This window comes from Bos taurus, chromosome 17 (assembly GCF_002263795.3).
Source record: "Bos taurus isolate L1 Dominette 01449 registration number 42190680 breed Hereford chromosome 17, ARS-UCD2.0, whole genome shotgun sequence".
Taxonomy (NCBI): domain Eukaryota; kingdom Metazoa; phylum Chordata; class Mammalia; order Artiodactyla; family Bovidae; genus Bos; species Bos taurus.
In genome coordinates this window covers 62,661,317-62,689,294 of record NC_037344.1, presented here as the reverse complement: position 1 = coordinate 62,689,294, position 27,978 = coordinate 62,661,317, and the positions used below count along the sequence as shown (strand labels likewise).

The 27,978-nt window shown below is 54.6% G+C and overlaps 2 protein-coding genes across 7 annotated transcripts; one reads left to right on the top strand and one right to left on the bottom strand.

Annotated features, from left to right (window-relative positions):
• Positions 1–28: 28 nt before the first annotated feature.
• Positions 29–2,838, bottom strand: LOC112441980 (uncharacterized). The gene is made up of 3 exons (XM_024977509.1): positions 2,762–2,838; positions 2,507–2,710; positions 29–1,765 (listed from the first exon to the last, which is right to left on the bottom strand). The coding sequence occupies exons 1-3, from the start codon at positions 2,836–2,838 to the stop codon at positions 1,705–1,707; spliced, it is 342 nt and encodes a 113-aa protein (XP_024833277.1). The 3' UTR covers positions 29–1,704.
• Positions 2,834–27,978, top strand: MSI1 (musashi RNA binding protein 1). Of its 6 annotated transcripts, none has more exons than XM_024977301.2 (15): positions 2,834–3,005; positions 3,174–3,214; positions 3,783–3,864; positions 3,963–4,047; positions 6,959–7,000; positions 8,773–8,865; positions 12,462–12,510; positions 13,669–13,751; positions 14,310–14,427; positions 17,520–17,600; positions 18,787–18,843; positions 23,614–23,682; positions 24,499–24,686; positions 25,147–25,210; positions 26,151–27,978. In XM_024977301.2, exons 1-14 carry the CDS (start codon positions 2,947–2,949, stop codon positions 25,186–25,188), a joined length of 1,089 nt encoding a protein of 362 aa, XP_024833069.1. In that variant the 5' UTR covers positions 2,834–2,946; the 3' UTR covers positions 25,189–25,210; positions 26,151–27,978.

Sequence of the window (27,978 nt, the reverse complement as noted above, 5' to 3'; positions counted from 1 at the left end):
TACCATTAAGTAACTGACAAATCACCAATTTTATTTATCTATTTATTTATTGTCTGATTCCTGTCTCTAATAAGCAAGTTTCGCCAAGGTAGCTGCTAGGAATATAGCACCTAAGACAGTGTCTGGTAGGTAGCAGGTGTCAGTAAGTATTTGTGGAATGAATGAATGTGCCAAGTTTTATCTTGGTACTTGGGTGGAATGTCATTGGCCCACTGTATTTCTCAAGAGGATTTTTTTTTTAAGTATAAACCAATTTATGCTTTAATTTTCTGAGTGGTTTTTCAGGGTGTGTCATACTAGAGAGAAAGAACTGGAACCGAATCCTCTAATCTCCTAATTCTGGGTCTGGCCCAGTTGCTCTAAAGATCATTTTTTCCTTAATGCCGCTGAGATCTTCATTTTACTATGAGGACCATCCATTTACAGCTACACTGTCCTATGAAGGCTACCGTTCGAAGGACTCCTTGCCCCTACTGTGAAAGTGGAAGGAAGCAATGAGACTGAGATGAACCTGCAGTGGGAGGGGACTTCTGTAAATTCACCCCACACGTGACAGGTAGTGACAACAAGTAGACGCTTGTTTCTTCCTCTGAGGTCCTGCACAAGGAGGATAATAAATGGATCTTCTCTCACCTGGCTTGGCTGGCTCTGCACAAATGATCCTTACCCATCTCCCACCCTCCAACAGCTAGTACCCAACAGCGCTAGCACCAAAATCAATGCTCATGGGTGCTTGGGGCTCCCTCCTTCTATCTCCCCATTGGCCCCATTTTACACACGGGAAACCTGAAATTTAGCCCTAGGAATGGTCAGTTCCCTAACACTGGAGATGCACCCTGCTGACCCCTATCCATGTCTCTTCCAATACACACCTGATATTCCAGTTTGTATTAAGATGGTGAGAAATACCATGTGTGGGGGCACCCCCCACCCCCAGTCTGGGGGTGTCTGAGAAATTGTGGAACCAGTCAGACGATAAAAACAGGAAAAAGCAAGTTTGTTTCTAGTGTTATGCACACAGGGTGGCAGGATATACCTGCTGAGTGTTCCCAGAAAGTCCCCAAGGAAACCATTAACTTGAGTCTCTCACGTTCTTCTACCAGAGGTGGCTGGGGTGGGGGGCGGGGAAAGTATACTCAGAGGAGGGGGATGGGCATACTTCCAGAGGTCAGGTTTATGTTGCCCAGAGCTCCTGCACACATTAATAAAAAGTGGTTGACTTGAGGGTGGAGGTCAAGGTGAGCAAGGGGCTTGTCAGCGAGGATTGTCACCGGGTTAGGGACAGTGGACTGAAGGAGGGGGGTGAGAAAAGGAGTGGAGGTGAGTTTGGTGGAGGGGGGCTTGTGTGGCGCTGAGACTGCCAACCCCCACCCCAGCAGGGTTGGGGATTTGGGGAGGAGTGGCTGCTTAGCCTCCTGCTTTGACCCTTTCTTGAGTGGTTTCTGCCAGGGAATTGACGAGAGCCTGTGGATTTGGAGAGATGGGGTAGGGAGAGTGGCCTGAATCTGCCCGCGATTCAGGGTGGACTAGCCGGGCTAAGGGAAGGCATTTAAGGGGTGGGCGAGATGGCTCCCAAGAGCCTAGGGCAAAGGCACTAAAGGGTCTCAGAGACCCAGAAGATGGGGATGTGGGGAGAAGGAAGACGGGAAGGCGTTTGCCTCCATGGGGATCCCTTTAAATTGAGACGGACCTAGAGAAGTATCTTCAAACACACTGGGCAGGCATCTTAGGTTCTTCCAGTCCGATGGGGGTGGGGTTTAGAACTCTGCAAAAAAAAGGGGGGGGCGGTCATTCAAAGAGGAAGGTGCACAGCTGAGCCAACGGGTTCCTAAACTGGAAGCGGGGTGCGGGGGGCCCTCTGGAGGCGCTGACCTTTTCCCCAGCCTCCATAGGGACTGGGCGGTGAGCCTTCTGGGACCTGCTTTCCCGAATCTAGACAGAAGTTCGAGCAGGGCTGACCAGAGTTAGCCGGGGAGTGAGGCAAACGGTGGCGATTCCTCACATTGGGGAGGTGGGGGCAGTGGGCAACCGGCAAACCAAGAACGCGAGCTCAGAGCAGGAGGGTTTCCTCAAAATGACTATAGAGTCCACGGCTGTGGATGGAAGAAGGGGTTGGGGGTGAGGGGACCCGAGAAGGAGTCTCAGAAAGGGTCGAGGGAAACTAACACGGTTTCTACCGAGGTGCTGATGGAGGCTCCCCGCTCGGGACGCGATGCACCGAGAGGGTTCCCTGAACTGGACTTGGGGGAGGTGGGGCGGTATGGGACACTGGGAGTGGACCGAGGGCAGCCGAGGGGGGAACTCTAAATTAGGTTTAGCGGAAATTGGGGGCTCGGAGGGCGATTCTCGCTCCGACTGGGGGAATGGAGGGATCCTCACCAGTTGGAACGTGCGGGCACTGGGGGGCTATCTCCCACCCAACCCAGGGAGATTGGGGATTTCTTAGATTCTAGATACCGGGGAACTGAAAGGGAGGACTAGGGATGGGGATCCGGAACCGAGCTACCTTGAAGGCACCGGGAAGCGCTTCATTCCGGGAGGGCGTTCCCGCGGCCCGGCCCCCGTGCCGGGGTGGGTGGGGGGTGCGGCCGCGCCCAGGTCCCGGCCCGCCTCGGGTTTCGAGGGGGTCTCTCTCGCCCTCGGGGACCCGGGAGCCCGGCGGGAGCGAGGTCCGGGCGCCGCCGCCTCCGCGAGCGCCCGGGCGGGCGGGCTGGCGAGCGCTGGGCTTTATGCTCGCAGGGCGGCGGGGGGAGGAGCCGGCAGGTCGGCCCCCGGCGGGCCCTCCCCTCGGCCGTCCCCGCCCGCCCGCCCGAGCGGGGTCGGGGGAGGGGGCAGCATGGCCTGTCCGTCCGGCCCCCTTCGCCGCGCTCCTCATCTGCCCCGCGCCGAGCGCTGCCGCCGCCGCCGCCGCCGCCGCTCCGCTGCCCGCGCCGCCCGCGGCTCCCGATGGAGACTGACGCGCCCCAGCCCGGCCTCGCCTCCCCGGACTCGCCGCACGACCCCTGGTACGTCCCGGCCCGGCCCGGCCCGGCCTCGCTGGCCCGCGCCCGCCCCGGCCCCGCCAACATGGCCGATCCGGGTCGGGCCGGGCCTCCCCGGGGCCCGGGCCCGCGCCCCCTGCGCCCGGGCGCCCGGCGCTCACGCGGGCCCTTTGTGTCTCTCCTCCTCCGCAGCAAGATGTTCATCGGGGGACTCAGTTGGCAGACTACGCAGGGTGAGCGAGCCCGGGAGCGCCCGCCGGCCCGGCGGGGCACCCGGGACCCCCCGGCGCCCCGGAACCGGACACCCCAGCCCAGCCCTGCGCCCCGCTGACCCCGGGCGCCCCTGCGCCGTTTCGCGCCCCGCCCGGGGACCCCGAGAGCGCAGGGCGATCGACAAGCGCGCACGGCCCAGCGGGTGGAGGGGAGGAGATGAGGGGTTCAGGGGGCATCGGGGGTGGGGGGTGGGCTGGGCCCCGGGGACCCGCCGGCGGCAGCGCCAACTCCGCTCGCACCTGCGGCTCAAACTTTTGTGAGGCGGCTCCCGGAGCGGCGGGAACCCGGCCGGAGCCGTCCCCCCTCCAGCCCTGCTCGGCCCTCGGTTTCCTGGGGCCCCCGTGGGCGCCAGGAGGCTCCAGGGGAGCCGGGTGAAGACCTGGGGTGGGGGGGAAGCGCCGGAGAACGTGCAGGCTGCCGGGCGCGGGGGCGGCCGGACCGCGCCGGGGTCACTGGGGGCAAAGGACGGGGGAAGGGGGGAAGGGCGCAGGGGCGCGGGCTGGTCCGAAGGCGGGTGTGTGGTTACAGAAGGGCTGCGCGAATACTTCGGCCAGTTCGGGGAGGTGAAGGAGTGTCTGGTGATGCGGGACCCCCTGACCAAGAGATCCAGGTGAGCCCCTCACCCCCTCCTCCGGCTCCCGGCTCGCCCCGCTCCGCCGCCACTCTCTGCCTTGTAACCATCTGCCTCTCCCTCACTACGGCGCGCAGGGGTTTCGGCTTCGTCACTTTCATGGACCAGGCGGGGGTGGATAAAGTCCTGGCGCAGTCGCGGCACGAGCTCGACTCCAAAACAGTGAGTGGCCCTCGGGGCTTCGGGGGTCTTTTGGGAGAGGGAGGTCGCTGGAGGAGAGGGGCAGGACTCTGTCCGGGGTTGTGGGCGGGGGGGCGGGGCGGGGTGGGGGCAGTTGGATGGGATCCCGGGAGAAAGGAGGGAGTTTGCCGAGTAGAAGGGCTGCCACGCTCTGAAACTTTGTCAGTCGAGTTGAGGGGATACGGAGCTGCAAAATCCCAAGCCTGCTAATTGATGTTACATCCCCACCCCACCCCAGTCCCTCCAGGACCGGGGAGGGACGGTGAAGCTGCCTCCCCCTCCCTGCACATACTAATCTTGATGCCTCAGAGAGGAGCTTGGGGTGGGGCTAGGTCCCTCCCCTAGCCCAAATGGGGTGAGTCAGGGCTGCAGTGACCCACCCGTGGCTTCTCTGAACTCTAACTAGTACTTGGCTCCCCCCCCACCACCACTACCCCATTCCAGACCAATGGCAAAGCATTATTGAATCCCCCCTCCTTCCTCCCCCCCTCCCCTGACTTTTGGTCAATGAGCTCCTGGCTTTGTGTGGAAGATGTGAACCTGCTTTGCCCGTGGAGGAATTTATGAGGAGGGCCCTAGCTTGCCTGGAAACAACTCTTGCCGGCTGGGTCTGGGGAGAAGCCGCTGGCTGGGCATTCAGACTCTGGGAACACTTTGCTGCTGTCCCGCCGCTCCCCAGTGTCTTGGGCCCTGCAGGGGGCGCTGGCCCAGGCCCCGGCTAGAGGGGAGAGGGGAGAGGAGAAAACCGAGGAAGGGCTTCTCTGTGATGGGGTGACTGTCTGCCAGGGACAGTGCGATCTCTCTCCACACTCCCCCACTCTCCTCCAGCGCTGGGCCTCCCTGCTTGGGTCAGTCACTGGCTCCTGCTTACCTGCAACAATAGCTGGTTGTGCCCAAGAATTTGTTAAACTACCGCCTGTCCCCAGCTCCTGTTATCTCTGCCCAGTGGCTCCCACTCTTGCCCGCGGTAATGAGCCAATGAGGCCAGGCCTCAACTTTGCCGGCCCTGAAAGGATCTTCTTGGCGCAGACCAAGTGACCCAAGCTGGGAATGGAGAGACAGTGGCCTATTGTTTTTGGTGATTATCTGCCATCAAGCTGCCTGTTCTCCTACCATCCCCTGTCCTCAGAATGCACTAATGGCTTCTGCGGCACTCAGGAAGCCGAGATGTTGGGACTGGGGTTGGAGCTGGGGGGGCAGGGGCATGGACGATGGACAAGAGGAAGAGAGAGGGGAGGAAGGAGCAAGAGATAGGCATCCTTCTGAGATGCGGAACTTTGCAAAGGGCAGGGGCTTTGTGTTTGGCGTTCTCCAGCCTGGGAAAGGGGTGGGGGTGGAAGGGAGGCTTATTGTGGGGAGTCTATTTTGGGTTCTGACTTTCACCTTTTATTTACTTGTTGGGTTTTATGTTGCCAGCTGTGAGTCAGAGTGGAGGTAGGGTGTGTCAGCGACTGGTTGTGCGTGGGTCTGTGGGCCGTGGCTTAGGTACCATCTCCCCATCAGTGTCTGCGCAGGGGGACTGTCAGAGGTGTGTTCTGGTGGCCTCCAGGAGCAATAGAAGGATGAACATGTCCATTGAGATACAAAATCGGTGGGCAGCTATAATTATCCCTGGAGCCCCATGGGATCTGGGGAGAGAGGAAGCATTGCCCAGTGTGGAGTTTGGAGGTTCCTTCTCTGTGGGTAGATTCCAGTGGGGGAAACAGGAGGGCTGTTCCCTGGCTCGTGCCATTCAGGCAGTGAGGAGACAGAGTCTGTTGCCTAGAACTAGGCTGAGTTGTGAACGGAAGGAGCTGTGGGGAAAGACAGATGTTGCCTGCGATTGGCTGGTGAACTTCTGAGTGGTGTCCACCCACGTGAGTGGCAAGAAACTCTGAAATGACTGGGCCTCAGAGGTCCTGTGTTGATCACAGTATCTCGAGCTCTGCCTTTTGATGTTTGTTAGTATGAATATAGTACCTGGGAGTACCCAGGTGCATCTTGCTTTTTCCCCTTTGGTTGTTCATGGCCAAGGGCAAAGGTGGCCCGCTGGTAATAGCACCTTTGTTTGTGCAAAGAAGGGCAGTTCACAAAGGAACGCTTTCACCTGCGTTATCTCATTTGATTCCATGCAGCTGCCTCTGGGAAAAGTGGGTGCTCTTGTCCCCACTTTGCAGATGAGGGAACTGAGGCTCAGAGGGGTCAGGCAAGTTGCTAAGATCACAGACTTGGCCAGGAGAGCAAAGTTTCTGAGTCCAGATCCCGTGCTCTTGCATGTCACCAAAGCCTGTGCTCTGTTTCACCCCAAGCCGACCTGTACTACCAGGGAACTGTTTGCTTGCACCATCAGGAAGGACTGTTAGATGGCGGTGGTATTGGGAAAACAGAATGGAGTCTACCCTTGTGGTTTACGAACTCTTATCTCAAAGCCTTTTGCAGGCAAAGATTGTTTCCATTCCCAAGGCTCCCGTAATCTGGATAGCCTGCCTCACCTGGACAGGTATCTCTCAGGCAGGAAGGGCTTCAATATACCTGGTGCCGGAAGGAATAAGTCTCTGCTTACTTTTTTTCTGGTTCTTGCTGAGGGCTAGACAAGTGCTTTGTAAGCATTACCTCAAATAATCTTCAGAGGACCCTTTGACGTGGATGTCAGTATTGGGTCCATTTTGCGGGTGAGCTCAAGCCTAAGGCTCAGAGAGGTTAAGTCATTTGTGCACGATCTCACAACTGGGAAGCAGTGTTAAGTGGGATTTGAGCCCAACAGCCCAGCTCTAACCATTACATCTTCCTGCCAGAGGCCACGGTGGTTTCTGTCACTTCTGTGTCACCTCTGTGTCCTGGGATGAGAGTGGTCCTCAGATCTTCAGGCTGTGTTTAATAACCAAGGCTCCTCTACCTCTGTCTTCTCTTTCAGATTGATCCCAAGGTGGCCTTTCCTCGGCGAGCACAGCCTAAGGTAGGTATGTCTGTGTCTGGGAGCAGCTTTGTACCACCAGTAGAGATTTTCCCATCTTTCTCTTCTATGGAAGAGGCTTCTGGGTGGAGTGCTAATGGCATGGCATGGGGTGGGAGGAGGGAGGATTCTTGATGTCCTTGCTCTCTGGATTGCAGAGATGATGCATTTTTCCATCTGTGCTCTGGGGTGGACTAGGGAGAGGGGGCTGCGTGTGTTGAGAAAAAGAGGAACCCCTCAGGGGATTCATTGCCCTGTATTTGAAGTCAGTACACTTTGGATTCTGGGCTTCCTTAGTGGCTCAGAGGGTAAAGAATCCGCCTGCAATGCGTGGAACACAGAGATGTGGGTTCAATCCCTGGGTCAGGAAGATCCCCTGGAGCGGGGCATGGCAACCCACTCCAATATTCTTGCCTGGAGAATCCCCATGGACAGAGGAGCCTGGTGGGCCACGGTCCATAGGGTTGCACAGAGTTGGACACAGCTGAAGTGCCAGCATGCATGCATGCAAACTTTGGACTCTAATTCTGTGACTTTGGAGATCACAACTTCTGTGCCCGCACCTCTTGGGTGGGAGGCACTCAAATACAGCCCAGACTTACCTGCTGAAGCTGAACTAGAGACAGGTCAGGGAGCTACCTCTGACCCCCGGTGCCCCGCCTCCCCAGCTCCCCTCACCTCTGGGATGAGGTACGTTGGGCTTGCAGAGAGGGAAGGGATCCTGGCATCTGTTACCTGTTATCTTTCAACTTGGGCGACTGTGGCTGCCTTCCTAAGTGTTCTTTGTCCCTGATGCTCTGGCAAATTTTTCTGGGTGCCCGCAAAACAGCTCTCTGAGCAGTGGAGCCATACAGAACTCAAAACTTTTGGTGCAGCACAGGGGCCTAACAGTGGTATTCCAGTTCCCAGGGCACCTAGCTACATCTTAGTTTTTAAGCAGTTGAAAACAGGAGACAGGCGGTGGGCTGACTGCAGTCCTGGGAGCAGGACCCCTGCGTCGGCTGATGTCATGTGTCCCGGGACTAGGTCCCTCTCCAGGAGATCTCAGTTTCCCCCTTTGCAAGGGCTTGGTGGAAATTGGTAGCTTTACGATTCTGAGTCATGGCGCCTAGCTCTGGCCACAGTGAAAGGAGAGGGGCAGGGGAGACAGGAAAAGGGCATCCCTGCCAGGGTCCAGCAGAGGGCCTGAAAGCAATTATAGACCAGGTATTGGAAGGAAGCCGCACCAGGGAGCACATGGTCGGAATTGGGTTAATTCCATTAAGCAGTTTGGTGACAGAAGGTGCTTTAGTGCTAGGATGGGGCTGGGAATTGCCGTGGATTAGCCATGTGCTCCTGGGGTAATTAGGACCATGTGTTCTTCCTAAAACAGGGCTGGGGCCACGGGGCTGCCAGAGGTTGGGTTGGGAAGAGGTTGATGAGGAAAATGTCGGTGTTAAGTTCAGGGGGACCCTGGGATGGGCCTAGGCCTCTTCTAGGAGTGGCTGGTGGGGTCTTCGGGGTACGGCTGTAGGTCTGGGTCACTGAGCCAGCCACCCGCTTCCTGACACAGACCCAGGGAGCGAGCCAGGGTGTGGGGTGTACAGCTGCCTGCGACAGGCCCAGAGGTGGGAGTCCAAGGGGGGAGCTTGGGGTGGTGGTGGGGGGAGTCTTCTGAGTAGCTAGGGCCACAGAGAGCTAGTCAGCTGGCACCCCGGCAGGAGGGCTGGAGCCCCCGCTGGTGGCGGTAGGCCACAGGACTCAGATGCCCACTTTCTCATTCCCTCCCCGAACAGATGGTGACTCGAACGAAGAAGATCTTTGTTGGGGGCCTATCAGTAAACACCACGGTGGAGGATGTGAAGCAGTATTTTGAGCAGTTCGGGAAGGTGGGTCCTAACTAGGGAGTGCTGGCTGGGGGTCAGGGCCGGGGGGAGGGGGGCCGGGCACAGGGTATGAAAGCCCTGTGGAATTTTGGTCGGGTAGCAAGCACGAAGTCCAGCCAGGTCATTCCAATTCCTGCAAGAGTCGCAAAGGGGGCTGGGTCCTTTTGTGGGTGAGGCTGGGCCAAACCCAGCGTTCAGGCTCCTGGCCTATCTGTGGGCTTCAGACTGTGGACGCGTCCCCAGGGAGGGAAGCCACACAGTAGCTATCCCTGTTGTCGCCCTTCTCCTGCTTATCTTCCTTCTCCTGAGGGAGGCTGTTCTCCCGAAGCCAGTTCAATCCAGTCACCCCCTTGGCCTCCTGGGAATCTGCACCTGTCCAGTCCACAGGGTGGTTGTACCTTCCCCCACTCCTTCCTGCTAAGGATGATAACGAGGCAATAAATATGACTCCCAGTTGTACTCAGAACCCTGCTTGTGCAGGTAGGAGCTAGGGTGGGGGTGGTGGTGCAGATCTCTTAGCTTATTGGGGAGGGGCTGCAGAGACCACCCCAAATTCCTGATCAGTCCCAGAGAACTGGTTCTCAGCTCTGTGGTGCTTGGAACTTAAATTTCTGGGCCATTTAGTTCATGCAGAAGCAATGTAGTGACATCAGACAATAGCGTGTCCCGCCTTCCCCAGAAAGGGGAGCGTGTGAACATCAAGGTGCCATGGAGAGATGGCTAGGAGGGGACCAAGTTTTACTTAAGCCTCAGGGTGAAGTAGAGATTTCTGTGCTGAGTGCTGGGGTCCCTATGTTTTTCAGACGTGAAACAGGCTGCCGGCTGGGTCTCACCTCATCAAGGCCCTTTCGGTTCCCTATATTAGGCGCAGGGCACAGGAGAACCGTGGCTTGGGAATGGGACGTGAGCTGGTGACTGGGTGGGTTTCCAGCCCCCTGCCTCTAGGGTAGAAGGGGAGCGGGTGGGAGGTCCCCTGGCCAGCGTATGCTGGCGATGCCGGGGCCAGAGGCCTAGGCTCAAGGCGCCTCCGCAGGACCCGGGTACCGGATCCAGGGCAGGTCGGCGGCCTGGGCCCCAGAGGGAAGGGCGCTCCTGGGAAGCAGCAGGCCCCGCTCGGGCTCCGGTGGGGTGTCTTTGTGTCTGAGCGCCGAGCATTAGAGCTCGCACTAATCTGATCCAGCAGCTGTGATTGGAGGCCGCCTGCCCCCGGGGCCGGCGTTGCCATGGCAACCGGGCCCCAGGAGAAGCCGTCAGCGGCCGCGTCTTTTGTTCGGGCCTAAATCGGCGTTGGCATGTGAAACCGGCCCGGGGAGGCCAGGGGGAGCCAGAGAATAGGCTGCCAGGGAGCGAGGGGGACAGCCGGGAATGCCAAGGGCCCCGCGGCGGGGGGCCCCCCGCCCGGATCGAGGGGCCGCCGCCGAGGGGGGAACAATGGTCAGCCGCCATGGCTGCCACTCAGGCTTAGCGGCCGCCGAACTTGGCGGCTCCCACTGGTCAGCAGGCCTCGGCCGCCTCCCCTCCCCCCCACCCCCCACCCCGCCCGAGCCCCCCTGCCCCCGGGTTCCCATGGAGACCAAAGCCTATTAAGGACACTGGGCTGGGAGCCTCCCTCCCCTCTGCTGGCCCCAGGAGGGGACGCCAGTGGGGGGGGTCCCCTGGACCCCCAACCACTTTTCCTTGCTCTGTGCCCTGGCCTCAACCCCCCTTGCCCACTCCAGGTCTGTCCAGCCAAGGCCTAGGTTGAAGGGTGGGGGTTGGCCAGGGCTGGTGGAGCCAGAGGGGTTGGTTGGAGGAAGGGCGGTGGATTTGGGCTGAATCAGGAACCCAGCGGCGGGATAGGGAAGGAGGGTGTGGCTGGATTCATCTATTCATTTGTTCAAAAAATAATCAGGGAGCACAAGTCCCGTGATGGATAGGGTGGTCATGACCGACCTGGCACTGCCTTCATGGAGCCTTCAAAGCCAGTGGTGTCCAGTCGTTTACTCTCTAGCTTCGCGAGTCTGCCCCATGTGACTGTGGGCAAGCCCCTCTCTAATAAAGGTAATAATAATAATAACAGCTGCTATTTATTAAGCACTTACTCTATCCCGGGTGCTGTGAGTTAGGAGTGTTGCATGCAGATCTCCTTTAACACCTCCCTATAAGACACAGCTAACGCCCCATTTGACAGAAAACGGACTTGAATCATAGAGACCTAAAGCTGCTGGCCAAGGTTACTTTCCAGCTCCAGCCGGTCCTACTCAAAGCCTATGCTTTTATCACAAGCCCCCCCTTTCCGGGTTTCTCTTTTCTCTGTGCCAAATATGAAGTGTCCATCCAGTTTGGATGGCTGAGCTGACTTGGGACTCAGAATGGGTCCATAAGGATAGGAGCAAGGGTGACACCGAGCTGTGCGGCCCTAGGTCAGGTGCCTCTTTGGGCGGAGAGATGTCATTTTCTCCTGAGATTCTCCAGGGACCCCGCTGCCTCCTGACTTACTGGTGTGAGGGGATTCTGGTTCTCCTTGGGGAAAGTCAGGGGCCCAATTGCTGCTTGGTGCCTAAGAGCTGGAGGACCACCCAGCTCAGGGGCCGCCCTTTCCACTTCAACAAGGCAGATGACAGCCTGGAAAGAGAGCAAAGGCGAGTGGGGAAGAGGCTGTGCCCCAAGGCCTCAGGAAGTTTTCCTGATCCCTTGGGTGTCTGACCATTTGGGGGAGGGTCAGCAGCTGGAGTGGGAGGTGGAACGGGGAGAGGCAGTGTCAGAGGCAGCCCTTGATTTCCACCCAGGATGAATCCGACCTTAGCTTAACCCCGTGAGACAGCTGACATTGGCTGAAGAATTAAGAGGGCAAGGAGGAAGCAGCAGATGTAGAGGGAAGCTGAGACTGCGGAAGGGAAGAGAAGGCCTGTGGCTGTCCGTGCATCCAAGGGGATGCCTTGAGGGAGCAGCAAGAAGAGAAGACTTGGGGTCCAAGGGATGGGGGATAATGCAGAACCTCCCCCTTCCTCCACCCTTCTCCCCTCCCCCGTCAGTGGGAGGCCAGCAGCCCAAGCACTGAACTCTACTTGCTTTAATTACAGCCTCTAGCAAAAAGGAAACCTCAATTAAAGGAAAAGATCTGTAGGAGGAGAGGGGAGTTGGGTCTGACTGGAGTAGCTGCTGGCCTCCTGGCCTTTTGCAAGTGGGAAAGAGGCTTTCACTTCCCCATCTCCTATCTTACTCCTCTATTTTCTCCTCTAACACCCACCGTCTGCCTCCTCCTACTCCTCCCAGGCTTGATCTGGGATGTGCTGTGTGACCCTGGACAGGTGACTTTACCTCTCTGAGCCCATTTCCTCATCGACAGAATGAGGCTTTTACCATGCAAGGAGAAGATGGTGGGGCAAAGTGCCAGGCATATAGCAGGTGCTTAATATTTACAGGAGAATCTGGTGGTTGAACGGGGATGCTATGGTAGCCAGTTGGGGTTACAGATGGAATGCTGTCCCCCACCCAGGAAGCAGGTTGAAGATAAAGCCTGGACCGGGCAGGAGGGGAGTGGGTGTCGGAGCCCTCGCTCCTGGGTTGCGTTGGAGACCCTTGGGTCTGGTGGGTCCTCCACGGGAGCTCTGTTTTAGGTGGATGATGCCATGCTGATGTTTGACAAAACCACCAACCGGCACCGAGGTGAGTGTGGCCCCTCCCCCTTCCTAGGCCGGGCTGGGGGGCCTGTGGTCAGCCAGGGGGCTACAGGTCACAGCTGCCCTTTCATCTCGCCTCCTGACATCCTATCCCCGAGGATCTGCATCCTCTCCCGGGCCTGGCCTTACAGAAGGCTTTTGTCCCGCCGTTTCCTGTGCTAGAAACTTGCCGAATTGCAGACACCCGAGAGGAGAGGAACGGAGGAGTGGACCTCTCCTCCCCCTGCAACTGAGCCCTCCGCCCCCGCCCCAGCCGGTGTCTGCTGGGCTTACCTTGTCCCTGGTAACCAGAGCTGAGGCCCGGCCACCCCAGGGTCAGGCTGACTCTACAGTCTGCTCCTGCCACTGGCCCCCTTGCCCCACCCCTGGGCCGAGCCCAGCCCCCTTGCCCCTGGATCTGTGAGCATCTGGGCCACCGGGTGCGCACTGCCTGCTTGTTTTTTTCCCAAGGGCCTTGCCTTCTGAGAAATACCATTCCAGCCCCTGGGGCACACCCAGGAGGAGGCACGGTTGTTTCTCCAGTGCCTTCAGAGCTTTGGGCCTTTTAGCCTGTTTGGGGAATGGGGTATGTGCTGGTGTGTGTGTGTGTATGTGTTTGTATCTATGCATGTGAGGGTATTTGATATGAACGGTTGTGTAGACCTACATGTCAGGGTAACTCATATGCACACAGGGGCCTTTATGCCTTTGTGAGCGCTAGTTAGAGTGTCTCTGTGATGTATGGGTACCTAGGGGTGTGTATGTGTGTGTGTGTGTATCTGTATACAAAAATATACTTGTCCATGTTCATGTACGTTTTTAAAAGTATTTGTGTGTGTATTTTAAAAGTATTTCTATTTCTCTCTCTGGAAAGCATCTGAGGAAGAGAAAAGGCATGTTGAATGTGATATGTGTCACAGCCCTGCCTCTTTCTAATTTGCTATGTGATCTTGGGCCAGTCACTTCACTGAGCCTTGGTTTTCACGTCTATGATTTGGGAACTGAAATCCTGTCTCATCACGTAATTGAGAGGTTGCCAGGGTGCGGGTGAAGCCTCTCATTAATTCTTAGACACTTGCCTGTAAGAAGGGAGTGGTGCTCTTGGTATGACTCGGGGCTGGGTTTTGACCAGGAGCCCGGTTCTGACCTTGCCTTTGCCCTCCAGGGTTCGGCTTTGTCACGTTTGAGAGTGAGGACATCGTGGAGAAAGTGTGTGAAATCCACTTCCACGAAATCAACAACAAAATGGTGAGCAGGTGGACTTCCCTAGCAGTGCAGTGGTTAGGACTCTGTGCTCCCACTGCAAGGGGCACAGGTTCAGTCCCTGGTTGGGAACGTTGTGCATGATGTGCAGAGGGAGACCGGGTCTCTAGCCTGAGTCAGGGAATGCTTGGAGGTTCTGGAGGCAGGCAGAGAGGCCTCACAGTCCGTGGGCCAGAGCCAGTTTTTTCACCCCCCTGAAAGTGTGGACAGGAACATGGCAGTTAGAAAGCACAGCTGGTGGGCTCAGAGGGACTTGGACTGAAATCCTTATTCCACCACTTCCTAGTCTAGTCATTGGACAGATGACTTCCCCTCTCTGAGCCTCAGTTCCCTTGTCTGTAAAACGAGAGTGTCAGTAGTACCTCCATCCATTTCAGGGCCGGTGTAAGCATTTGATGAACCACTGCATGCTCAACCCATCTCTAGCACATTGCGATCACGCCAAAAATAGTAACTATGAAATGAACAAGAGGCCTGCCAGGGAATAGGAGGGTCCACGACCCTGGGTCTATAGGAGGGACTGACTGCCGGATCTCATTGCAGGTGGAATGTAAGAAAGCTCAGCCAAAAGAGGTGATGTCACCGACGGGCTCGGCCCGGGGGAGGTCTCGAGTCATGCCCTACGGGATGGACGCCTTCATGCTGGGCATCGGCATGCTGGGTATGTGCTAGGCCTGCACCTGTGGCTTCTTCCTGCCCAGAAGTGCACCTGGGGCTACCAGGAGCTGTGTGGGTGTTGCCTTTCCTCTGTGGTCTGCCCTCCTGTCTGGGAAGACAGTGCCCAGGGTGTGTGGACCAAGGATCTCAGGGCTGGCAGTCCTAACCAAGGTGGGTGATTTGGTTGTGGGGTGCTGCCCTCTGGTGGTGACCGAAAAAAATGGTCCAGTTGCTCATTAATTGGTCCTTCTGTCCATCCCCCTGTTCAATTTGTTTGTCCACTCATCCATCCAGTAAGTAGTTATTGAGCAACTATAAATGCCAGGCCCTGTGCCAAGAATTACAGCAGTGACTTTCCTTGGAGCTTTATGGTCTGGCAGAAAAAAACAAAAGAGTCCCTGGTGGCTCAGTGGTAAAGAATCTACCTGCCAATGCAGGAGACACGGGTTCCATCCTTGAGTCAGGAAGATTCCCTGGAGAAGGAAATGGCAACCCACTCCAGTGTACTTGCTTGGAAAATCCCTGGACAGCGGAGCCATGGGGTCGCAAAAGAGTCGGACACAACTTAGTGACTAACAACAAAAACATACTAGGTTTCGGATGGAGAAGCGTAGGGAGCATGGTCACAGTGAAACTGACCAAGACTTGGAGACGCTAGGATAGACGTGACATTTAAGCTGAGTCTGAGGGTTGAGTAGGAGCTAAGTCATGGGAGGGCAAGGAGCAGGGGAGGGCAAAAATGGTCAGGCAGATGGAACAGCATTTACAGACGCACATGCCTTTGGGAAGGAAGAGAGAAGCCTGTTTCTTCTTGTTTGTTCGACTAATATTTATTGAGCAGCTTCTGAGAAATAGGACCTGCCTTCATTGTAATTCCCATCAAGTGAGAGACAAGATTAAACAGACTGTGTCACCACAGACTGACTGCAGGCTGTGGGAGGCCCGAGGAGGCACCTAAATCGACCTGGGGGTTGGGGAAGCTCCCTGGGGAGGGGGGTCAAGGTCACCAAGAGCCTTGGAAGATGAACAGGAGTCAGCAGTGCTTGGGGCCCTTGACCAAGGGTGAAAAATCTGAGCTGGGACCCCAAGAAGGTCACAGTCTTCCTGGAGAGACAAGCTGTATATACACAGAAAGAGAACACTAACAAGGGGGTCTTTATGCTGGAGATGGGGGAGGGGTGCCCTGAGGACTCAGAGAAGGGGGTACAGCAGGGCTAGAGGGTCAGGAATGGGATCCCAGATAGAGGGCGTGAGGAGCACACCCACCAAGTGGAACATTGTCTGCTCTTAAAGTTTTGTTTTTGTTTTTTGACTTTTTATTTGAAAGTAACTTTATATTTTCAGAAGAATTGGAAAAATAAAGTAGTATTACCAAAAAATCCGTATACCCTTTACCAGATTCACCTGTTTTTTTTTTTTTTTTTAAGATTTTTTTCTAATGTGGATCATTTTAAAATCTTCATTGAATTTGTTACAGTATTGCTTCTTTTTTAATGTTTCGGTTTTTTGCTTGAGAGGCATGTGAGATATTAGACTTGGTTGGGGGACAACCAAGGATTGAACTCTTAATCCCTTTGGAAGGTGATGTCTTAACCAGTGGACCACCAGAGAAGTCCCCAGATCCACTTATTGTTAACATCAGACCCCATTCGCTTTTCTCATTTCCTCTATAAGTGTATGTGTGTATATATATACACACACACACATATGTGTACACACACACATATATGATATGCTTGTGATTTTTCTCTAAATCATTTGAGGGTAAATTACTTAAGTGTGTATTTCCCAAGATTAGGGGTGTGCTTTCATGAAACATTGTAATTATCAACTTCATATATTTATATTGATAAAATATTTTAATCTAGTCTACTATTTTCTGATTTTATCAGTTGATCCAATACTGTTCTTTATAGCTATTTCTGTCCTCCAGAACAAGATCCACCAGAATCAGTTTTTGAATTTAGTTGTTCTGTTTCTTTAGCGTCCTTTGGAACTTTGAGAAAATTTTCCTTTCAAAACAATTTATTAGCTGGTTTTACCCCTTTTAAGAAGTGTGGGAGGGGCCTTCCCTGGCAGTGCAGTGGTTAAAACTCAGTGCTTCCACTGCAGTGGGTATGGGTTTGATCTCTGGTTGGGGAACTAAGATCCCACATGTGCTTGTCGAAGCCCCCCCCCAACAAAAAAAAGTGAGGGTGGGGGAGAGAAAAGAACACCTCTAACCAATACAGAATATTGGTTAAGAGACTTGGAGCCAGTCAGATCTGATTTTGAATCCCAATTATACCATTATTACTCACTATGTGATCTTTCTTTCAAAGCTGCAAATATCTATTATATACATACTAACTAGTAGGCACTGTGCTGGTGATGGAGAGACAGAAATAAAAGATGGGAAAGACAGAAAATCAGCTCTTGAAGAAATCCTGGGATAAGTTCAGATACTGGTCATCAGTGCTATGAAAGGAAAAAACCAGGGTGACATGATAAATATTGAAAGGAAAAACCAGGGAGAGTCACATGATAAATACTGTTGTAACTGATGAGAGAGAGGTCTTTTGTGGGATCACTTCTCTGAGGAGGTGACATTTGAGCTGCCTTTTGCACAATGAGAAGGACATAGTCATGTGAAAACCTGAGGAAGAGTGTTCCAGGCAGAGGAATTATCATGTGCAAAGGCCCTGGGGTGGGAAGGAGCCTGTGAATTTGAAAAACAGCATGGAGGCCAGTGTGGCCATAGCAGAGTGAGAGAGGGGAGGGGCAGGGTGTAGATGAGGAGAGGATAGAGGCAGGAGCCAGAGCACGAAGAACCTTTATAAGGGTTTGGATTATTCTCAGCTAGTGTCACCTCACTGAGCCTCAGTTTCTCTAACCTATAAAATGAGGCTCCTAACTGTGCCACTTGGGATTCTTATGAGGGTTAAGGAGAGAGCAAAGTGTGCAGTGGGCTTTGTATAGGGTTTGGCATGCAGATGGTATGTATGTGGTAAATGTGATTATTATTCATGATACAAAGTGGGGAGGGGAATTCGTGATACATCCTCCCCCACAGTGCTGTAGATAAAGCATCTGACACTGGTCCCCTTGCCTTATCAGGTTACCCTGGTTTCCAAGCCACGACCTATGCCAGCCGGAGTTATACAGGCCTCGCCCCCGGCTACACCTACCAGTTCCCCGGTAAGTCCTGCCCAATGTCCCTCTGCTGCCAGCATGTCCCCGGTTCCCAGGCAGTCTGACTCCTCAGGGCAGTGTTCAGGGGGTGGTGCATGGCTGGGGGGAGGTCTGGCTGCTGGAGGTTAGGAAGGAAGGGCATGTCTGAGGAAGGAGCGCCTCTCCCCACCCAGCCCCCCCTCCCCTCCCGAGAAGCTGGGGGTGGGGCTCCCTGTGTGGCCCTGCATGACACCCCTCCCTCCCAGGATGACCTCTGCCAGTCTCTTGCCTTTACTCCCTACCCGCCTCCAGGGTTGCCACTTCCACCAAAAGGGCATCAGGCTTGTCGTGGGGAGTCCCCCCTGAGGGCCAGCGTTGGCTGTGTCCTTATGGAGTCACCTATAATGACCATGTGCTACAGTGAGCTCCTTCCAAGGCAGATGAGACCTTTTGAGACCCTGAATGCTGAAAAGCAATTTAAAACCATGATGATCACCACCCTCATTTGCAATTCAAAATAAAAACAACACTAGCCCTTCCCATACGTGGCAAGAAGCCCAACAAAGTTCTGAGCCTTTCCCATGATGACTATTCAATGTTTTTTTTTAATATCAAATATCATATTTTTGCAAGGCTCTTGTTTGTTTTTTCATCTTATTTCTCTGGAGGGGTCCCCTAAGCCCTTGCACCTTGGGCTGTCCAGCTATGACTCCTCTGTGCCCATGACGCTGACTAGTCCTGACAGTGATCTCCGGGGGAGGCGGGATGAGCCTGATTTTCTAGGTGAGGAAACGGGCTCAGAGGGGAAAAGTGACTGCAAAGATGACTCATCTAGAAGGCGGCAGAGCTGCTCTAGGGTCATTGCTTGCCTGCCCCCAAAATAGAACAAAAAGATGGATTCTGGGAGATGTTTTAGTGCCTTCAGACCTTTTAAGAAAAACACTAGGGACAGAAGCTCCACCATCTCCCAGTGCCCGGGGTGTAGGTGGCAACTCTGCCCACTTGTTCCTTCCTTGTTGGTCTCGCCTCTCTGTGTCTTTGTCTCCTTCCCCACCCTGGCCTGCTGGCGACCATGCTCTCCCAATCCCCAGCTCTCGGGTCCTGTGCATGGCCTGTCCCCCCATCAAGTGTCCCGTGGGTGCCTTCATCCTCCCTGGGCCACGCACGAGGGGCCTCTCTGCATCTTCCTAAGCTGTTTTACGTTTCATTTTAGAATTCCGTGTAGAGCGGACCCCTCTCCCGAGCGCCCCAGTCCTCCCCGAGCTTACAGGTCAGTCGCTCGGATTTCGTACACCTCACAGGCCACATGGGGGAGAAAGAGAATGACCCAGGGACCGACCCCGGGAAAGCTAGGGGGACCCTGTTCTCCTGCCCTCCAGTCCTCCGGCGGTGCAGCAGCCTCGGGCACTGGCCAGTCTGCGTAGCTACATGGTCCTTAAGGGTAAGGCACAGGGCCAAGGCCAGCAGATGGAGGCGAAATCACTCATTCATCCATTTGATAAATATTTATCTAGCGCCTCCCGTATGCCAGGCACCGTGTAGGCGCTGGGATCCAGCGGTGAACCAGCCAGGGTCTCAAACTCAGAGAGGAGTGGGCGGGGTGGGGACGTCCTACACGGTGGAGGGCGTGGCTCCAGTGGTGGGCGTAGCTTCTTTCGGCCCCAGTCAGGACACGGTGGAGGGCGTGGCTCCGGCGGTGGGCGTGGCTCCGCTCTGCCTCTGCCAGGAGGCAACGTAGAAACCCGATATGTTCAGATCCCATTTTTCCAAGAGAAGCCAGAAACCCGGCTTTCACTTTCAAGTGAATTTTTCAGTTATTTTCAAATATTAGCAACGATTTTCAAATTTTTAAGTTCCCTGAGGACCAAACGAAACCTATTTGAGGGCCGAACCCAGCCCATTTGCAACTTGTGGGCAAGTAGGGTGATGTGTGCGGCCATCCTGGGCCATTTCTCCAGGTGGAGTTTTCACCTGGGCCTGTCAGCTCAGCTCTGGAGCTGGGGCCGGGGCGGAGGCCCACGGCAAGGGGCAAGGGGCAGATGCAGATGAGGTGAGCTGCAACGGGTTTCTCTGTTCAACCTGCTTCTCCCCTCACCCCACCCCCAGACTCCTTCCCCCAACCTAGCCGCGTGTGGAAGACACAGCGTGGATGCTGCTTTAGATGAGACCTTCCTTCCAAGGGGTGCCCAGAGGGCCCCCAAAATGGGGGAGGGGAAAGAGGCACCTGGGGTGAAGGAAGGGGAGGGAGTCCTGGCGGTGGGGGTGATAGAGGATCTTCCCTGAGCAGAGTGAGTTGAGGGGCAGATGGGGGTCTTTCCTACTCATCTCAGAATTCGTATTGAGGGCCTACTGTGTGAGACAGACAGCCAAGACCTGGAGGCAAAGAAGGAACCAGACAGCAGGCTCTCATCTGCAGAACTTGTGCTCTAGAGAAAGAGATAAATACTTATTATACAAATGAGTAATGCTTTACTGTTGTGATGAGAGCATGCTGGTTTTGCTTTCAGGAAATGCCTAACTGGGCCCCAAACCAGACCTCAGGGCCCAGCCCTGCCCTTAAAGAACTGAGGGAAGGAGTAGCCCCTCTGCAGATATTTTGGCCTGGGGAGGCAGTGGGTTCGAGGCTGAGCAGTTCTTGGAGGTCTGGTGTCTGAACTTTTCCCTCACCTTCAAGAGACGACAGTATTTCCTTGTGCATTTAATCAATATTTTTGTTGTGCCAAATGCTGTTCTAGGTGGTGGGGATTCAGTAGGGAGTGAGACAGACAAATTCCCTGCCCTCCTGGAGTTGACAGTCTAGTGGAGGGAGACAGGAATAAACAAGTAAATCAAGATACTTGCACCGGGTGAGAGGTTCCACAAGGAAAATAAAACAAGGAGATGTGCTAAGGTGCTCGGGTCAGGACGAGGGGCTGCCTTAGTAGGGGTAGTTAGGGAAGGCTTCTCAAAGGAGGTTATGTCTTGAGAAGGTGCCAGCACTCTAAAGATCTTAGGCAAATCGTCTCCCAACTGTGCAAGCATGCTGTCCTAGATTTTCATCTCCTGGTCCAACAACCTACCCAAGAATTTTCACGAGGATTTTTTTTTCCAGAGTCCCTCACCCCACTTCCAGTTCCAGTTCAAGGCTAGGGTACTAAAACAGCCCCCAGGGGCGCATCTTTGAATGGGAGACGCTGGCTGTGGATGGGAGTGTGGCCTCTCAGGGTTGCAGTGGCAGAGCCAAGCAATAGGGGGTGCTCACCCCCAGCCAGAGGCAGCTCCAGGCTCATGACAACCCATCATTAAAGCACGGATCCCTCCTAGTTATATTCCTTCTAGTTCAGTTCAGTTCAGTCATTCAGTCGTGTCCAACTCTTTGGGATCCCATGGACTGCAGTACACCAGGATTCCCTGTCCATCACCAACTCTAGGAACTTACTCAAACTCATGTCCATTGAGTCGGTGATGCCATCCAACCATCTCATCCTCTGTCGTCCCCTTCTTCTCCCTCCTTCAATCTTTCCCAGCATCAGGGTCTTTTCAAATGAGTCAGTTCTTCCCATCAGGTGGCCAAAGTATTGGAGTTTTAGTTTCAGCATCAGTTCTTCCAGTGAATATTCAGGACTGATTTCCTTTAGGATTGACTGGTTTGATCTTGCAGTCCAAGGGACTCTCAAGAGTCTTCTCCAACAACACAGTTCAAAAGCATCAATTCTTTGGCACTCAGCTTTTTCTATAGCCTAACTCTCACATCCATACATGACTACTGGAAAAACCATAGCTTTGACTAGATGGACCTTTGTTGGCAAAGTAACATCTCTGCTTTTTAATATGCTGTCTAGGTTGGTCATAGCTTTTCTTCCAAGGAACAAGCGTCTTTTAATTTCATGGCTGCAGTCACCATCTGCAGTGATTTTGGAGCCCCCGAAAAATTCTCTCACTGATTCCATTGTTTCCCCATCTATTTGCCATGAAATGATGGGACCAGATGCCATGATCTAAGTTTTCTTAATGTTGAGTTTTAAGCCAACTTTTTCACTCTCCTCTTTCATTTTCATCAAGAGGCTTTTTAGTTCTTCGCTTTCTTCCCTAAGGGTGGTGTCATCTGCGTATCTGATGTTATTGATATTTCTCCAGGCAATCTTGATTCCAGCTTGTGCTTGGATCCAGCCCGGCATTCGCATGATGTACTCTGCATATAAGTTAAATAAGCAGGGTGACAATATACAGCCTTGACGTACTCCTTTCCCGATTTGGAACCAGTCTGTTGTTCCATGTCCAGTTCTAACTGTTGCTTCTTGACCTGCAAACAGATTTCTCAGGAGGCAGGTAAGGTGGTCTGGTATTCCCATCTCTTGAAGAATTTTTCACAGTTTGTTGTGATCCACACAGTCAAAAGCTTTGATGTAGTCAATAAAGCAGAAGTAGATGTTTTTCTGGAACTCTCTAGCTTTTTCGATGATCCAGCGGATGTTGGCAATTTGACCTCTGGTTCCTCTGCCTTTTCTAAATCCAGCTTGAACGTCTGGAAGTTCATGGTTCATGTACTGTTGAAGCCTGGCAGGGGGAGAATTTTGAGCATTACTTTGCTAGCGTGTGAGATGAGTGCAGTTGTGTGGTAGTGTGAACAGTCTATGGCATTGCCTTTCTTTGGGATTGGAATGAAAACTGACCTTTCTGTGGCCACTGCTGAGTTTTCCAAATTTGCTGGCATATCGAGTGCAGCACTTTCACAGCATCATCTTTTAGGATTTGAAATAGCTCCACTGGAATTCCATCACCTCCACTAGTTTTGTTCATAATGATGCTTCCTAAGGCCTTCACTTCGCATTCCAGGATGTCTGGCTCTAGATGAGTCATCACACCATTGTGGTTATCTGGGTCATGAAGCTCTTTTTTGTATAGTTGTCCTGTGTATTCTTGCCACCTCTTCTTAATATCTTCTGCTTCTGTTAGGTCCATACCATTTCTGTCCTTTATTGTGCCCATCTTTGCATGGAATGTTCCCTTGGTATCTCTAACTTTCTTGAAGAGATATCTAGTCTTTCTCGTTCTATTGTTTCCTCTATTTCTTTGCACTGATCACTGAGGAAGGCTTTCTTATCTCTCCTAGCTATTCTTTGGGACTCTGCATTCAAATGGGTGTATCTTTCCTTTTCTGCTTTGCCTTTTGCTTCTCTTCTTTTCTCAGCTATTTACTTATAAGGCTTCCTCAGACAACTATTTTGCCTTTTTGCATTTCTTTTTCTTGCGGATGGTCTTGATCACTGCTATTCCTTAAACACCTGCTGTGTACAAGGCAGGGTGCTAGGCGCTGTAGAGGTGGGGGGGTGGGGTAGACAGCAAACTAGGGAATAGCCAGATCCCTGTGTTTGAAGAGAGGGTCAGAGAAAAGGGGATGAGGAGACCTGGGGAAGGGAGTGGTCATTTCTTCCTGGGTGATGGTCAGGGGTGCTGAGCCAGGAGGAGGGGCACGAGGGGAGCCAGCCAGGGAGCAGATAGAGCAAAATGGGGTTGTCGAAGCTTCAGCCCGATCTTTTGGTGGGGGGAGTAGGGGTGCGGGGAAGGCGAGAATGCACTTCTTGGTCCGTTGGTCCTTGGAGCGACAGGCCCGGTTTTTGGTGCCTGTGTCAGTCAGTCACTGGCTCCAGTTGACTTGGACTGGAAAGAGGGATGTATCTCTCGATAGCCCTGGGCCGAGTAGCCCCCCGGTTCGGCCAAGGGCCCTCCCTGGCGATGGCAGCAGTGGGTAGTATTCAGGGCAGCTCAGGGGGTGCCCCGCCCCCATCTCACCCCCCATGAGATGTGGCTTGTGCACCCCCCGCCCCCACCATGACATTTGGGTCGTGCACATGTGTCCCTCAAGTCCAGGTTGAAGCTGAGGCCCAGCTGATCCCTGGGAGGCCATCCTCTCTCCTCCCTTTCTCCAAGGGAGCTTTTTTCTGCCTGACCCCGGGGCTGTGCTTGAACCCTCTGAGGTGGGGTATGGCCAGAGAGGCTCTGCCTGCACCCCCGCTGCCCCTCAGCCATCACACTGAAGTGCCCACACCTTTCCTTCCAGCCATTCCCCTCACCGCTTATGGACCCATGGCGGCAGCGGCAGCAGCAGCGGCCGTGGTTCGAGGGACAGGTGAGGCCATCTGGGGTACAGGGGGCGAGGGGGATGGGGGACAGAGAAGTCTAGAGGGGAGGGGAGGTGGCCATGGCCACCCCTTTTCAGAGGGACTCACTTATTCATTCACTCAAGGACTATGAACTGAGCATCTGCCAGGCCTGCCAGGAAGGAGACAGGTGTGGTCTCTGCCCTCCAGAGCTTGCAGGCTGGTGGGGTGGCAGGTGTTAAAAAGGCGATCCCATGCTACAGCCCCAGCAGGAGAAGTCAGGTGTCAGAGAGGGGCCTCTCAGGAAGGGCTGCCAGGAGGTTGCCCCTCTTAACTTCCGATCTGAAGGCAAAGAGGAGGAAAGGTATTCCCAGCAGAGGGACGAGCAGGTGCCAAGGCTTGGAGGCCAGTTAGCATGGGTGGAGTGGAGGAGTGAGGAGTAGAGACAAGGAACCAGATTCTAGGGAAACACCAAACATTTTAAATAGCAGAGTGATGATCATTTTAGACAGCACAGGCAGCTGCAGGGTGGGGACAGGTGGGAAGGGCTCCACAAGGGTGGGGCAGTCAGTAAGGAGCCTGCTGAGCCATGGCACCAGAGATAAGGGGGGCCCTGGGCTGAGGCTGGTGGGGGTGGACGGACTCTGGGCAATCTCCAGGCAGTGGTCCCACAACACTCTGCTGGATGTGGGGATGAGGCCGAGGCGGAGGGGTCAAGGTTGGGGGAGGGGTCAAGGTCCGGGGAAGGGTCAAGGTCTGGGGAGGGGGTGGGATGGGTTGGGGGGTGTTGCTGCGGGGTCACAGTGGGCGCTGGGGCTATCACTGTCTTCTTTCTGGGTTGCCAGGCTCTCACCCCTGGACGATGGCTCCCCCTCCAGGTTCGACTCCCAGCCGCACAGGGGGCTTCCTGGGGACCACCAGCCCCGGCCCCATGGCCGAGCTCTACGGAGCAGCCAATCAGGACTCGGGGGTCAGCAGTTACATCAGCGCTGCCAGCCCCGCCCCCAGCACTGGCTTCGGCCACAGTCTTGGGGTGAGTGGCCCCCAGACCTGGAGGCCCCAGAAGTTGAAGGAAGGAGAGGCCTTGTCTATCTTTTGAGGGAGGGGGAGAAGAGAGGCAAGAGATAATGGATGGGAGACCCGGGATCAGTGAGAGTTATCATTCACTGGTTCAGTGGGCATTTAATGATCGCCCTCTGTATGCCAGGCATTGGGTGGGCTCTGGGAATACTGTGCAAATGAGGCTCAGCATCTCTGCCTGTGTGGAGGCTAGATTCTATCTCAGGGGTGCCCTGCTTTTAACCAGGGTGCTGGTAATCTGCAGATTCTCAGGCCCTACCCTGGATAATCTACCCTAACAGAAAGTAGGGGTGATACAGGCAGGGCTAGAGAAGGTCTGTGCCTTACCTGAGGCTCCTGTGGAAGAGAGGAGGAGCCCCTGGGCTTTCTCTGCCACCCCCAGGAATCTAGGAGTCAAATCCTTTTCTTTCCAGGGCCCCTTGATTGCCACAGCTTTCACCAATGGGTACCACTGAAGCAGGAAACAGGTGGCAGGAGGTGAGGAGGTGGGCTGGGGCTTTGGGGTGTGGGTGGCACCTGGGAGGCTAGCGCTGAGCCACACAGTCTGGGACATAGACTTTCATGGAGCCCACAGCCCCAGTGGAGAGACAGACCTGTATCCTAACAATGATCAAAGACCCGGAGAAGCTACTCAAACTGCTCCAGAAAGGATGTAAATGATAGCCACCATAAGGCAGCACGTGCCGCTTCTCAGGCAAAGATTTTTTTTTAAGACTGTTGGGGCTCCGCTGTGATGAGGGAGGAGAGGAACCTGTGCAAATCGGCTCAGGTTTTTCAAAGGGCAGGGTTTATCTGGACTAAGCATTTCATGCCCATAACACAGCAATTCTACTTCTAGGCATTTATTTTTATAACTGAAATGCCCATCAACAGGAGAGCGGTTAAATAGACTGCATGCATGCACTGGAATATCCAACAGGTGAAACAGGATACTGTCCACATATCTACATATACAGAGAGCCAGGGGGAGGGGAAGACACACAGCCATCATGCTGTGTACAGTGGGGCGCTCTGTGTCCCAGCGACACTTCCTTTGTTTGTCCATTTGTGCATTCCAACAACTATTCATTGAGCATTTGTTTCAGGAGGGGGGTGGTAGAAGACCAAGAAGGCTCGCCTCTCTCTACAGACAAAAAAACAAGTGAGCAATTGAGATCATTCTAAATTGCACGTGAGAGGTCTGCCTGCTTCAGGGGTTCAGAGCGCAGCCCCTGATAAGGTGACATTGGAGCAAATCCAGCCATCCAGAAATCTAGGGAAAGAGGGTTCCAGACAGGGAGTAGGAGATGCGAAATATATGCGCAAAGCTTGCCTAGGAAGGGATTAGGGAAAGAGGCCTTAGGCACGAGGAGACGTGGGTTCTGCGAGTCGCAGAGAGGCATGGGGCAGGACCCCCTAACCCGCTGCTGTGTTCCAGCGCCCTGGCCTGCAGCTGACTGAGGACCACGAGTGAGCCAGCGAGGGGGCGGGGACACCTCAGCCGCAGCCGCCGCCCCCTCCCCCGCAGCGACTCGGACCGCTACTGCCTGCCCCCTACTCCCTGGGCCCCCCGGCCCCTGCCCTGCTGCCCCCCCACCTCACCCCCGGACATCCATGTCTGGCTCCCCTACTAACCTCCTCCTCTTCCGCCCCCAGCCCTTTCCCCCACCTCCCCTGTCCTACCTGCTTTTATTTATTTTGGATTAGCCGGTTGCCCCCTCCCCATGCCCACCGTCTCCCCCCCCACCCCGCCCCGTTCTCCTCTCTGCGCCCCACCACGTCGGGTCTGCGCCCCTCTCCCCGCCGCGCCCCCATAGGACCCCCCCACCCAGAAGGCTTTTGTATTTGTGCATAGCTAGAGTGAGGGCGGAGGGGGCCTGCTACAGGCCACAGCCACAACCCTGGTTTTTTTATTCTGATTTTTCCTTCCTTTTCTCTTTCCTTTTTGTTTTGTTTTGTTCTGTTTTTTAAAGAAACCGTTTTTTAAACTATTTCTAGGTTTGTGAATGTGAAGCCCCAGGCCGCAGGGGGCAAGGGGCCAGGTGCCCCCCCACCAGCTGAGAACAAAATGTCTGTGTGGGTGTGGGCCCCTGGCCAGCTCCCTCCAGCCCTGGAGAGGAGGACAGGCTGAGGAGGCCAGGCCGAGCCCCTGGAACCATCCCGTCCTGTATCATATATGTAAATACTGCGAGGTGAAGCCCCCACCCGTCTTTAAGACCCCTTGGGGGCGAGGGCGTTGCCTCACCCCACCCCGCGTTTCTGTACCTCCCTCTCAGACACCGTTACTGTAAGCTTGCAGGCCTCAACTGTGGCCAAGGCAGGCCCCGCTCTCTCAGGCCCTATGGGGTCAAAGGCCTTGGGCCCGTTCACCCCAAAAAAAAACCCAGTGTGGGGGCGAGGGAAGAGAAGGGCTCGCCCGGAGCCACTGCTGGAAAGGAATTAACTCTCCAAAGGTCACCCCCCACCCCCCCACCCCCTACCTGGTCAGGCCTTCATGGTTTCTGCCCTGAGCCCCCCATGAGTGGGCATTGGGGGTGGGCACTTTGGGAAGGGGCGGACCCCAGGGGAAAGCAAAGGGCTTCTCAGGGAACCCCCACATTCTCTTACTGAAGTTCCCCACCAGGATGGTCCCGTGGCCAGAGCCCCGAGTCCCTGGGCCCTCTTCAAAGGAAAAAGAGGCTCAGGTCATGACTTCATGAACAGCGAGTGACCAGGCTGGTGTGGCGGGGTGGAGCCCCCCACCCACCCACTGCCTGCCCGTGTCCTCTCCCCCACGTCTGGGGCTGGGAACCTAAGCTCCCTTCCCCATCATAGTCCCCTCCCCTGAAAACCCCCTTTGGAGAGTTAATTGTCTGTGTGAGGTGCTTAACCTATTAGCCCTGAGAACACAAAGCAATAATCTTTGTTACTGAGATGCGCGGCTGTTCGTGGTTTTTTTTTTTTTAATGTTTCCTAATAAAAGAGAAGCTGCATTTTATTGGTTTTTATTTTTAATTTTCTACACACTTGAGCTGAGTCTTGAGAGACTTAGCTTTCCTCTCCTCCCCTCCCTGTGATCCCCCCACCCCACTGGGCCCACCCATGGGCTCAGGGCCTTGGAATTCCGTTTTCTGATTTGTTTGGGAAATTTTTTTAAAAAGATGTTACACGGTGTTTTGAAGCCAGCAAGTTACCACCCTCCGGTGTCTCTTTTCTCCACATCTGTAACTTCTTTTTCCAGGTTTTATTTTCAGTTTTGAATTCCTAATAAATTATTTGAAAACGGG

Coding starts and splice junctions, on each gene's coding strand:
- LOC112441980 (XM_024977509.1), bottom strand. CDS start 2,838: ATGCTGCCCCCTCCCCCGACCCCGCTCGGGCGGGCGGGCGGGGACGGC. Junction 2,711..2,761: donor GGCCCGCCGGGGGCCGACCT/GCCGGCTCCTCC, acceptor AGCGCTCGCCAG/CCCGCCCGCCCGGGCGCTCG. Junction 1,766..2,506: donor CGCTTCCCGGTGCCTTCAAG/GTAGCTCGGTTC, acceptor TTTTTTTTGCAG/AGTTCTAAACCCCACCCCCA.
- MSI1 (XM_024977301.2), top strand. CDS start 2,947: ATGGAGACTGACGCGCCCCAGCCCGGCCTCGCCTCCCCGGACTCGCCG. Junction 3,865..3,962: donor CCCCTGACCAAGAGATCCAG/GTGAGCCCCTCA, acceptor TACGGCGCGCAG/GGGTTTCGGCTTCGTCACTT. Junction 18,844..23,613: donor AGTCCTCCCCGAGCTTACAG/GTCAGTCGCTCG, acceptor CTTTCCTTCCAG/CCATTCCCCTCACCGCTTAT.